The sequence below is a fragment of the Ambystoma mexicanum genome, chromosome 4p (assembly GCF_040938575.1).
Source record: "Ambystoma mexicanum isolate Mex_15411 chromosome 4p, UKY_AmexF1_1, whole genome shotgun sequence".
Classification (NCBI taxonomy): Eukaryota; Metazoa; Chordata; class Amphibia; order Caudata; family Ambystomatidae; genus Ambystoma; species Ambystoma mexicanum.
The window spans coordinates 441,307,410-441,319,600 of record NC_090927.1 but is presented as its reverse complement, the minus strand read 5'-3'; the positions used below and the strand labels follow the sequence as shown (position 1 = coordinate 441,319,600).

The 12,191-nt window shown below is 43.3% G+C and overlaps 1 protein-coding gene across 6 annotated transcripts in view; it reads left to right on the top strand.

Annotated features, from left to right (window-relative positions):
• LPIN1 (lipin 1) overlaps positions 1–12,191 on the top strand; it is a 369,397-nt gene that overhangs the window by 280,397 nt on the left and 76,809 nt on the right. For 4 of the 6 annotated variants that reach the window (XM_069605954.1, XM_069605950.1, XM_069605953.1 and 1 more), the window contains 3 exons: positions 1,405–1,482; positions 1,607–1,699; positions 3,358–3,437. In XM_069605954.1, the coding sequence (XP_069462055.1) occupies positions 1,405–1,482; positions 1,607–1,699; positions 3,358–3,437 (251 nt within the window). The remainder of the gene's footprint in view (positions 1–1,404; positions 1,483–1,606; positions 1,700–3,357; positions 3,438–12,191) is intronic. The other 2 variants (XM_069605951.1, XM_069605955.1) reach the window with 1 other exon arrangement.

Genomic DNA, 12,191 nt, shown 5'->3' with positions numbered 1-12,191 from the left:
ACCTGGTACATTTTGGTGACTTTGCACTTCATTCATTTTTTGTTTCTATGTGGGAGGCGTGCCTTCTCACTTCCACAACCTCAACCCCACCCCTCAGCCTGTGTGTTGGGTGTTAGGAGCACATGATCCAGCTGACTTCCACTTGGGACCCTTTAATGACTTATCTCCCTTTCTCTTGGCACAACTCTGGAGCACTTTCGTTTCTCTGTACTCACAGTGCATCTACCAACCAGTAGCATGACTGCCTCCAGCATGGCACAAGGTATAGGCCTCATCACGAGTTGGGTGGTAACGCGGCGCTAATAGCGCTGGTGTTATCAGCCCTACCGCCAAACCCACCGGCGCTATTAGCGCCGGATCACGGGTTTCGCGGAACGGGAAATCCCCATTCCCCATTGAGCCCATTCGGGAATGCCCCATTCCCCATTGGGCTCAATGGGGAAATTTTGCGCTTTTACCGCCGCGTATTTCCCGCCGGCGGTAAACGCGATGAAAATCGTCAAAATCTCGGCGGATTTCCCCCCAGCTAAAAGCTGGGGGGAAATCAGCCGAAGCCGTGATTTGGCGGACCCTTAAATCCAGCGGTAACAGCGCTACCGCCGGATTTAAGGGCTACCGCCAAACTTGTGATGAGGCCCTCAGTCTGTCTTCCATTTCCTTCAAAGGATGATGAAATCAGATTAGTGCCCACCTGCTTGGAATGGTGACTTTTAGCTCTGCTGTCTTGTTTAAAGTTTTCTTTATTAACCTTAAAAGCTGTGTGGATTGCCAATCACCCAGCACTAGACCATTTGTACTTCTCCAGAGCTGCCTTCAAAACACAATCCTCATGTTATCACAGCACATACATCTCTGCATCGCATCTCTCTGACTAGTTTTGGGTTTTCATATTGTGGGCAAATACACATCCATACTAATGTCACACATTCCCAGCTTGCCTCATGCCATTCCAACGTTTTTAACTTTGTTTACATACTTTATCCTTGTTCATAATCTGTTTACCGTTGACCAGTTTATGTAAAAAAGATGGGCGTTTTAAAACTGCTACAAAAGCATATTAGCATAACATAACTTTAAATTAACCTGTAACTGTAAACGGCTAGATTTTTTTTCTCTGCATTTTAATTCCTGTCCATTTAAAAATAAAATGTTTCCTTAAGAGTGGTCCCAGGTGTGAGACCAGTAAAAAGTGAGGGACACTTGAGGTGTTTCCCTTATTGTGCATGTCAGCTGTGCCATAGCAGGTGGTGAAAACCTGACCATGTGATAGGATTTTTATACTTTGCCAACCTTAAGATATAATCTAACATTGTTAACTTTTTGTTCAGTCTACGAAACAAGTACTAACACATTTTTATGGTTTCTTTTCTTGGTTTTCTTTTCCCTTAAACAACCCTTTTCAAGTATTCGTGTTTCAGTTATTTCTGTGCTGCCTTGGACGCCGTTACGTTTTGTTTTTCTAAGCTTTATGGCCAGCGGACCGTACGTTTGGTTGTGTGCCTCTCCCTGCTTGCCACCTTATGTTTGCATGCTTGAGTTTGCGCTTTCTGTTTCTTTCTTTTTATTTTTTAGTTCTGTTATTTATGTCACCATACATTTGTCACAGGTCACTGTGGAAACGCTAATGAGGGACAAGATGCCCAAAAAGGGAGGGAGATGGTGGTTCTCATGGCGTGGAAGGAACACCACTAACAAAGTGGTAAGTCTGCATGGCCAGGCGGAGGCTTTCCATGTGCTTGCAGGGTGCCAGGGTGCTGCTGCTTCATGGCCAGTCCTGTCCTTGCACCGGCGAGGAGACCTTCAAGCACACTGCGCTCTACTGCTGCACACCTTGCTCCGGCCCAGTTGGCTTTTTTTGCGTGTGCAACATCCGTCTTGTGGGAGCACAATGATACAAAGGCCCCGATTCTTGGAATTTTTAGCGCAGTGCAATGTGGCTTTGCACTCTCAGCAAACACCCTGATTCACAGAGCATTGCAAAGTGTATTTTGCAGCGCAATGTGGCTTTGCACCTCTTTTGCACCGCTCTGTGAATCATGGTGTTCGTTGGCAGTGCAAAGTCACTTTGCACCAGTGCCAAGTGACTTTGTAACGTGCTAAACATTCCATAAATCAGGCCCCAAACCTCTGTTGTACAGAGAACTGTAAACCAGTCTCTAAATGTTGTGGGTACACTTGGCACTGGCCAGTTGTACCAAGCATGCATCGTTGCCTGCTTTATACGCTCATTGGTTAGTGTGTGTTTCTTGGCAAATGTAGATGCACCAATGTTATGTTTCTATGTTTTTATTATTTTTGAAAATGCAAAAATGCTAGACACGTGGAGATAATGCCTGAAGAAGCCAAACATCAAACCCCAGTTGTCTGGAATACACCAAACAAGCATCCCCCGGCCCCTAGTTACCACACTTTCAACTACCCAACTAAACATGGTACCTTTTGGTGAATCCTTTTGTGAATGTTGTTCGTATACCTGGTGCGCATTCCTACAAATTGGTTCCCACTGGATCCAGTTGTGGCTCTTAGGTTTTTGGGCATCGACCTCAACAGCTACAAAGAAAATACAATTAATTCCTGTTGCATCTTGAAACCTGTTAGGTTGGTGTATAAGGGGTTCAGTGATTCTTGTGTTCCCTTTGTTTTTCCCATTGGTCCTATATAGTCCAATGCCCAAAAATCCACCTGGCTCCAGTTAAAGCCATGTGTTGCTGGTCTCCTGACGTGACCATCAGGGATGCTTAGAGACGAAGAACACGTCTTGGTAGAACATCACATGTTGGTGTTTTGTGTGGTATTGGTGTATTTGTGTATCACTGATGTAATGTGTGTGTTTTCTGGACCTGACCCGCCACCCCCCACCTATAGTGAAGGGACAGATTCAGTTTTGTTTCTGAAAATGACTGTTCTTTAGTGTCCACCCGGGATAAAACTTTTCAATCTTGCCTAAGCTGTGTGGTCCTAGTTTTACTTCCCATTTCCTTGCGCATTTATAAATCAACTCAGACGCTGGGCTTTTTTTTTTTAATAGACTGACCTTTCCTATGGAATGGGCTAGTGTAAATGTCCGTATTGTTCATGAGATTTCATTTCCTTTATAATACACATACAACGTGCTACATCCTGCACTGGAAATCATTTGCCTGCGAGCATTTGCCGCGTCAGCAGAACTTTGTCATTTCCTCCCACTGGTTTTCTTGCAAGTGTTTGGCTGCTTAACGCGCTGAGTGCAGGAGTGGAAGGATGCCTGGAACACGTGTGCTGCCCCGAGAGTATGCACACGGGGACGCATTCTGCCTGCTAGGGGGATCTGTGTGTGTTCCGTGCGGTTATGAACAGTCTCCTTTTCCCATTGTACAGGAAACCAAGCCAGCCCTGGGGATGCCTGGAATGGGGCCGTCTGCAGGAGACCAGTCCTCTCAGAGGGACCTGGGCAGCAGGTACGCAGAGACCGGCTTGTGAATCGTGTGACCGTGGCTGCCTGTTGAAATACTCTGTGCATTGTATTCTACGCTTGTTTTGGGGGACATTTAATTGACCCGCTGGGACCCCAAAGATGGAAATAGAAACAAAAAAACAGGTCTCAAAACCCAAAATTGCACTAAAAAAAACAATCGCACAAGTAACGATGCTTAATTCACAAGCCAAGTGCACGCTCTCCATCTATCACTCCAAAAAGCCAACAGAAATCCCACCCGTGGCAGACAGAGACCAAATTATCACCGACTGGACACATGCTGCTCACAGTAGGTGATTACATCTCGCCCCAAACATTCAACTTCCAAAACCATTGCACTGCACAAACCATAAAAACGTTTCACTTTCCAGCCAGTTCCTTCCTTGTTAGCTCCTTTTTGAATAAAAAACTCAACTACATCTTGCACTGTCATCTTCAAGATCACAGACGGCCAATGCCTAGAGCACTTACCAGTAATCTTCATTACTCGTAGTCCTACCCTTCCTCGTCACAGTCATTACCTTTAGGACGGGTCTATCTCTGGCACAGAACCTCTTTTTTTTTTTTCTTCGTAGACCCCACAATAAAACTTGGAACCAATGCCATCTCTAGGATGAGGAAGGTTTCCTGACTTTGACAAGGAAGAGTACCGCTAGAAGTAGTGAAGATAAGTAGTAAGTAATGGAGGCATGTCCCCCACATCCCCCGTCGTCATTCCAGTCATTACCTTTCAGACATATCAAAGTCTTTTGAGTAATCACACATGAGTATCCAAACGACTAAGGCTAAGGAGCCCTCCCTCTTGAGCCTGCTGCCCATGGCGAAACATGAACATGTCCCACTGGGAGGAAAAGTGGTCAGACCCATCCATGCAAGGTCAGCAAGCTAAGGCCGCTCACCAGCAATCCCGACCCATGGTTGGACACGCTACTTGGGTAAACAAGTTAACACGCCTCTAACAACGGAGCCCTACCCTGGTGTCATGGGTTCTGTCAGGAACCCATCCTTCTCCCCGTAAAGTGCTCATCCATTGAGATGTCTAGTGTTATGCGAGGTTGTCCAAGTGACCCATCTACCAGACAGAAGACTAGCGTGAATAGATCACTATCCAAGTAAATACACGGTCCCTGATGAGCTGCTGAAACCGACTTATAAATTAAGTCCTGCCAAGAAACCTACAGAATGAGGACTATGACAGGGCTAATAAAGCGAATGCCCAAACCAAGAGAGAAATGCAGAAGTAGCTGACTCTTCATATTCAAAAAGAATGATACGAATCGTGAAACCGGAGAAATGGAACCAACACCCTGTCAGAAGCAAGATAATGAGAATGCATCCCAAAAACCTGGAAACACCAAAGCCAGAAAGTCTGCTAAATCACAAAACGTCATTTATTTATTTATTTATTTGTTTATTTATTTGTTACATGCCCAGACCCTGGGGTATCACGGCGTAGTCAAGCCATTGGTCAACGCTAGATATGCATTCTCCTCGTGCGGCCCTATGGACGAACTGCAATTAACACAAATAAAAGTTGCACATCACTAGAGAGTGGAATCAATCGGTCTCCAACTGCAGCCCCTCGAAGCCCTCATCTCCGTCAATGTGCATACTCCCAGGTACTTACTTCAGGGTAGGACCTAAAGTAAGCTTCGCTCAAACTGTGAATTCTGGTTGCATCAGTTATGCACCTTGTCTGTTGCCATGCATGAGCATGAAGCTCGCTAGCATTTCTTAAAGAGTTCAGTGAATGAGAACATGTTTTCTCATTCCAGGGAACAACACTGCATTCTGGGAAAGCGAGTCCCAAAGCACAGACTACATAAAAGAGTGACACAAAGAGAAATGTTGCATGCTGGGAATTGATGAAAAGTTCCCAAAACATTCAGTGAAGGGAGAGAATTCCCTTTAAGGAGAAACATTGTGTTCTAGGTAATAAAAAAGAAGTATATTTTACTATTAAAAAGGAGGTTAAAACAACACACAGTCTAGGTATTATGATCGGAATCCAAAAGCATTATATGAAGACAAACTCTTTGACTGCAGTTATGGTACATTAGCCAAATGACTTAGAAACAGAGTTTGACAAACATCTCTAAAGACAGTGACCACAAGAGGAGGAAGACTTCCCAAAGCACGAGCTGATCCCTCAAGAAGACGATAGGAGGGAGAGGGTGTAGGTTGAACCATTCCTTTGCCACCTTTGGGGCAAGAAGATAAATTGGACAATCCTAGAAGCTAAACATCTCCGGAGGGTGCAACCCCATGGAGAGTAAAGGAAAGATCCAGGCTTGTGCTGTCCAGGGAAAGACCAGATCACAAAGCAAGACGTGATTGCCATTGACAATAGATCAACGCACTTCGTCTAAAGAGACACTTTTGTTTCTTCGAAAATGCAACCTGGCAAGATTTAATGTCAATTATTATTTGAAAAATATATTTCAATTATTTGAGTATAATTACTGCCACTCAACCACAGCATGAAGTGCTTTTTTGTAGAGAAAGAATTGGACAGCAGAAAGTTAGTGTTTACAGTTGTCATGAATACGAATGTATTATTTATTTTCCTAATTATTGAGGGAACAAGGGTACCTGCATGTCCCACTTCCTTGGCCCAGTCATTTCCTTTGAAACGAGTCCATCTCCAGCACAAAATATCTTTCCTGGAAGGCGGTGTCCTTGTGTCTTTTTTTGGATGATGCAGGCACCCCGTCTTCCTCATCAAGTGTGTTGCCCGGCTTTCCCTGCACAGTTCCTTGTGGCCCTATTGGGCCAGCATCCCAGGTTCAACAGATGCAGTTTGCGCAATGTACTGCATTGAGGACACCATTGGGGTGTCTATGCAAAATAGACCATTCCCACTGCCCACACCGCCCCTGGCTGAGTTGGGGGGATTGCTGTTTCTGTGAGTTGAGTTGCTGTCAGAGACCCTGCATGAGAGGGTCACACAGTGAGCAGAGGAATAGCATCTACACCACCCACAGTCCAGGGCTCAGCAGTGCGAAGAACACCTTCTTGTGGAGACAACACATACATGGCCTCCAAACACATGGGCATGTTGCAAATTGCCAGGTTGAGCTCACGTACAGGAAGTTTTCTGGAGTTGGCAGGACATGGGTCAGTCACCTTAAAGGGCCATCACTATTCATACATATTTTGCATTTCTATTATTTTTGTATTAACGTGCTTATGGTTAAATAACACCTTTACGATGACACAGATTAATAACATCAAAACTGTCAACATACATAACAATTTAGGTAAAATAATTTAAGTAAAATAAAATATAATACATATAAATCCAATTCTATACAAAGATATGTAGACGACCCCACAAACAGCCAAAAACATGCATACTAAATAATTCCCAATTTCAAAAAAGAGGGAAGAGGTGGACAACGGAAGCCTATGGCAATCTATAAATCATTAACTTTTCCAAATGTAGTATGCTGCACCGGTAATAACCAAAGATTCAGCAGAATAGATGGTAGCCCAAAATTGGTCATGGTTTCCCCAACATAAAGCTCTGAGTGATATGTAGTGCATACCGCCTTTTTAGCCGAAGCCTGTCAAGATTTTGTATCCTATCCCACTCGCTTTTGTTTTCAATTGTAGAAATTGGGCAATATCATCTCAAATTCTTGGGGAAGTGCCAAGCAAATCTTCTGCAAGAAGCCATGAAACTAAGGTCGAGCAATAAAAGATTGATGTTACTAGCAAAAAAAGACCCAGGCCATAATATCCATAAGAGACTCCTGCGTGACCCCTACACTCATTACCTTTATGTATAATTTACAATGTTGAATTTTCCAAAGTGTTCGAAGCGAAGTAAGCCCCAACTCACATCTGATGGCTTCTACAGAGACAAATGTGTGTATCCTTAAAACCGCTCTCCACAGTTTCCCTTCCAACTTATCAAACCACAATACATGGTTTTCAGATAGGAACTCCAGGCCATATAAAATGCCAGGCATTAAGCTAATTTTTTCAACCTGTAAATGACCTCTGAGCGAGTGACCTCCCTTCTTGGCAAAAAACCCTTTAATCACATTCCATTTATTCATAACTTTCCCTACCAGAGCCTTCTCATAGAAAGATTTGGCTGGTCTATTGGCTATAGGAATACAAGATAGAGGCAAGTATCTACCACTTCAAAAGCAACTCCATTTATCTTCCAACAAAAGGTGTTCTTAGTTCTGCCTTAGCCCCAATAATCATTACCTTAGTTTTCTTTAAATGAATACTAAGGTTGTTTCTAGTGGCATAACCATAAAGGGCAGCCAGAGATCTCTAAAGGCAATAGGGGTGCTGTCAAGGATCACAGTGTCATCTGCATAGGATAACCAGTGTATACTTTCACGCCCAATCTTAGGCGAGAAGCTATGGGTGTCCCTAAACGCAGTGTCCATGTCATCAACATATACGTTATATAGAACTGGAGCCATGGCACAACCCTGCTTTAACCCGTGGTTAGTGTCAATCTGAACTGAAAGAGAGACTCCAAGGTCAAAACGGACTGCCACCTTCATCAGAGAATAGATAGATTTAACAAAATGCAGTAAACGGGGCAAATGCCCCATCCTTGTTGCTTCGCTCAAAGTCTCTCACGGATTATCCAGTCGAAGGCAGCTGCATGGTCTATATAACAGAGATACAGTTTTCTCCCAGGTATACGGAGGGTGTCAGAAATAAGGAAGTGAAGTATCAAGATGTTATCAAGTGTGCTAAGACCTGACCTAAAGCCTCTCTGCTGGTGAGAGAGCAAATTATTCTGACAAATCCACCTATTAATTCTACCCAAGAGCACAGTGGAGAATATTTTACAACAGAAATCAATCATTGCCAGAGGACGGTAATTACTGGGTTCAGATCTGTCCCCTTTTTTAAAAACGGGTACACAAATTGATGTCCGCCAACTATTAGGTATGAACCCATCATTCCAAATAGATGTAAATATTCTAAGTACCAGGGACGCCCATCTTATAGGATTGTGCTTAATGACAACATCAGCAATGCCGTCTGGGCTGGGGGCTCTGGACTTAAGCTTGGTAACCAGCTTCAATATATCCTCCATTATCAAAGGCAATCTGTCCGAATTCCCAGATAAAAGAATATATGTGCGGACGCTCCCTGGCCCAGCAGCATAATATAGAGCACGAATGTGAGCAACCCACTTGGAGGCAGATATGAAATTAACCTCTTTAATCTCATCCTCAGAGAAGTACCTCCTATATAGGTGCCAACAGCTCTCATTATCACACATCCTCAGCATGAGAAAAAGTAGATGGTCAAACCTGCTAGTCGTAGCCCCCGTCCACGCCATCCGATTTCCACGAGGTTTAACTAGTACGTTAGCATCCCTAATATAAGGCAGATTGCAATTCTTGTCTCCCAATGTCAGTCTCAAAACCACATGATCACTTAAGGGGGTTTTCTCCAAGGTAAACTGCTTCAATGATTTCCCAACAACACATCCCACAAATATATAATGAACATGCGAGGAAGCAGAGCCTTTGGACCAAGTGTCGCAATTGTTTCCAAATTGCGGGGATGTAGGGTTAAAGAAATCTAATTCAAAACCACAGAGACAAGCAAGCCATTTTCCCTCTGTACAGCTCCACAGCACCGCCCTGGGTTATTTACCGGCTTGGTGGTAAATGCATTACTAATTGGACCACACTCTTCATTCCACATACTGAGATCGATAGACTCCCAATTACAATAAGAATTAAAATCAACCATCACAAGGATCTCTGCCAAAGTTAAATGTACATTTCTATCCCTATAATAGAATTCAAAATGTTAAAAAAAGGAAAAAATAGCATTGCTCTTGCTTTGTATAAGAGTTTTTATTTTGGGCTAGTCAATACAGGAATCTCAAAAAAGCCCTATGTCCAATGTGGATTTCCTGCCTCTGTGACAGGGAAGACCAGACAAAGGGGAAAGTGCTGCAGGGAGGTGTGCTTCAGGATGCATCTGCACTCCCCAGTCACTCCCTTGACATACATAAGTTGACTGTGTACTGAAAGGGCCTGTGAAAAGGCTTTTACTTGGGCAGTTTTAGATTCATAAATTTGCCTGCACCCAAAATGTGAGTTCGTTTTCTCCCATTTCATTTAATTTATTGAATTTTGTAAAGTGCTTTTCCCCAAAAGCGCTACTAAAAATATTAGAAAACGGCACAATTTACATGATAGCGCAAAATAACAACCAAAAACTGAAGGAGGGTAGAGAGTTAGAAAGTCACTAAGTAGAAAGAACGGAGAGAAGATGAGATTTCAGGTTAGATTCAAAAATACGAAGGGATGAAGAAGAGAGGATAGAGATGAGGAGAGAATTCTGGTGTTTCACGGCTAAGAGGGCAAAAGATCAGAAACGGGAAGAAGCACAGGGCACTTGGGGACAGTGAGAAGAAGCAGATTCTGTGATTGGGGCGTATGAGAGGGAGAATAGAACGAGACTAGCAAAGAAAAATAAGGAGGAGCCAAGCTGTGCGTACATTTAAAAACAATAGAAAGAAAATAGAAGAGAAGACGTGATTCAAAGGGAAGCAATGAAATAGACAGTAAAGAAGATGTGATGGAGGAGTGAAAAGGTAAAGAGAAGACAAACCCGAAGAATTATGAAGAGATTGGAGAGGAAGATGATGTGAGGCAGGAAGGCCAAGAAGAACAGAAGAGTAGTAATCAATACAAAAAAAGACCAGGCAGAACAGAAGAAGTTTAGTAGCATGAGATGATGGATAGGGGTGAGCACGACCAATGTTAAAAAGGGCATAGCGGCAGGAGCGAGCAATAGAATTGATATGCAGTTTAAAGGAAAGTGAGGGATCGACGATAACCCCCAAATTGCATGCAGAAGAGGAAAAGGCCAGAGAGGAAGGACAAAAAAATAGAGACGGAGCAGGAAGAGTAGACGGAATAGTTGAAGCCGGAAAAAACAGAACCTCTGTTTCTGAAGGATTGAGGTGTAAAAAGTGAGAAGACTACCAGTTTTGGAGAGTAGAAAGGCAAGTTGATACAGCTCAGAGCAGAATAGAGTCAAAGGAAGAAAAAGAGAGAAAGATTTGTGGAAAGATTAAATGAAGAAATAAGCACAGCGATTGGGGCAGTTTAGTGAGAGAAAAGGAAAGGCCGAAGGGAAGAGGAAGTGAGGAAGAGGTGTGTCCAGCCATAGTTACAGAATAGGAGCACTGAGAAAGACAAGAGCGGAACCATTCAAGGACAGACCCCGTGATACCCAAAGAAGAAAAGGAGGAAATAAGAAGAGTGCGATCAACAGTATTGAATGCTGCAGATAGATTGAGAAGAATAAGTATAGATAAGAGCTTAGAATGACGAGCAGAGAGAAGAAAGTTAGAACATGCAAAAGAGCAGCCACAGTAGAATCAGAAGGACGGAATCCAGATTGAAGAGGTGGTAGAAGAGAAGTAAGATTTAGGAAACGAACAACCTGGGCATATTCAGCCCTTTCAAGAATCCTAGAGAGAAAGGGAAGAAGTGAACTCGAAGGAAAATTAGCAGGAGTGGAAGGGTTAAGAGGTTTTTTTTTAGTCTATTGAATTAGACCATGCTTAAAGGTAGCAGAGAAACATGAGTTAGAAAGAGAAGAATTAATCAGTTTAGTAAGATCAGGAAGAAGATGGGGGATAGCCATGTGGAATAAGAGAAGAGGGAAGAAGATCAGAAGGAGATGCCGTTGGATCAGCATGGGAAAGAAGGGCAGAAGTTTCAGAATCGGTAAGAGGAGAGAACGAGGATAAAGAGTATGAAGGTAAACTGGAAGAAGAGGAAGGAGGAGGAGCGGGAGAAGAAGCAAAAGCAGAACGAAGATTAGCAACTCCCAGAAGTGGAACATTATTTTTAGGCATCTGTGCCACAGTATTATATGCCAATCAAGCATCAGAAACATTGCATGGAGGATATTTTGCAACACTCCTTGTCTCCGCCGCTAAAGGGCTGCTGTTGGCTAAGTGATTCCAAGGCGATACCGCTTAACAAAAGCTTCTCTGACTGACATTATGTGTTCAGTGTTTCCATTTTGTTTTCACGAAACTATTGGCGAACGAGATGAGCTTGTGAGGGCAGAGCAGAGTGACTGGCCAAGAAAGACGCGATTGTCTCCTGCACATCCGCACAACTGGAAACTGTGACCACAAATACAGAGATGTACCGAAATGCTAGTGCAGGGCAAAGTTGCCATTGTAACGCATTGGATAAAATGCATGTTATGACGGCTCACATCCCACAAATTAAGGGTTATTTCACAGCAATTCTTTATGGGCCTGTCTGACCTCTTGGCTTCCGTAGAACAAACACAAGCACAATATCAGAGGACAAATAGCACTTTTTTACATACATGATTCTATGGTCTCAGTTACAGACAATACTTTTTACTCATTCTGCCCACAGCACCTCATGCATGCCTCATGAGTCATGTCAGGAGTTTAATCCCTTTAGCTATGCATACTTTTTTTCAGCTTTTTCTAGGAGTTTTAGATATGTTAATGATTTTGTGACGCTTTATGTCATTTTATGGTTATAAGGGAGATTAGAAACTAAAAATCAAACCCAATGTGCCTCATAACGAGTTTGGTGGTGCAGCAAAAACGTGGCATTCATACTGTCGCTGCAATTTTTTTTGGGGCGCTAACAGAATTGCTGCCACTTTTACCGTACTGCCCAATAACGAGTTTGGAGGTAAACTGGTGAATTCATCTCCGGCAGAAAGCTGGCGG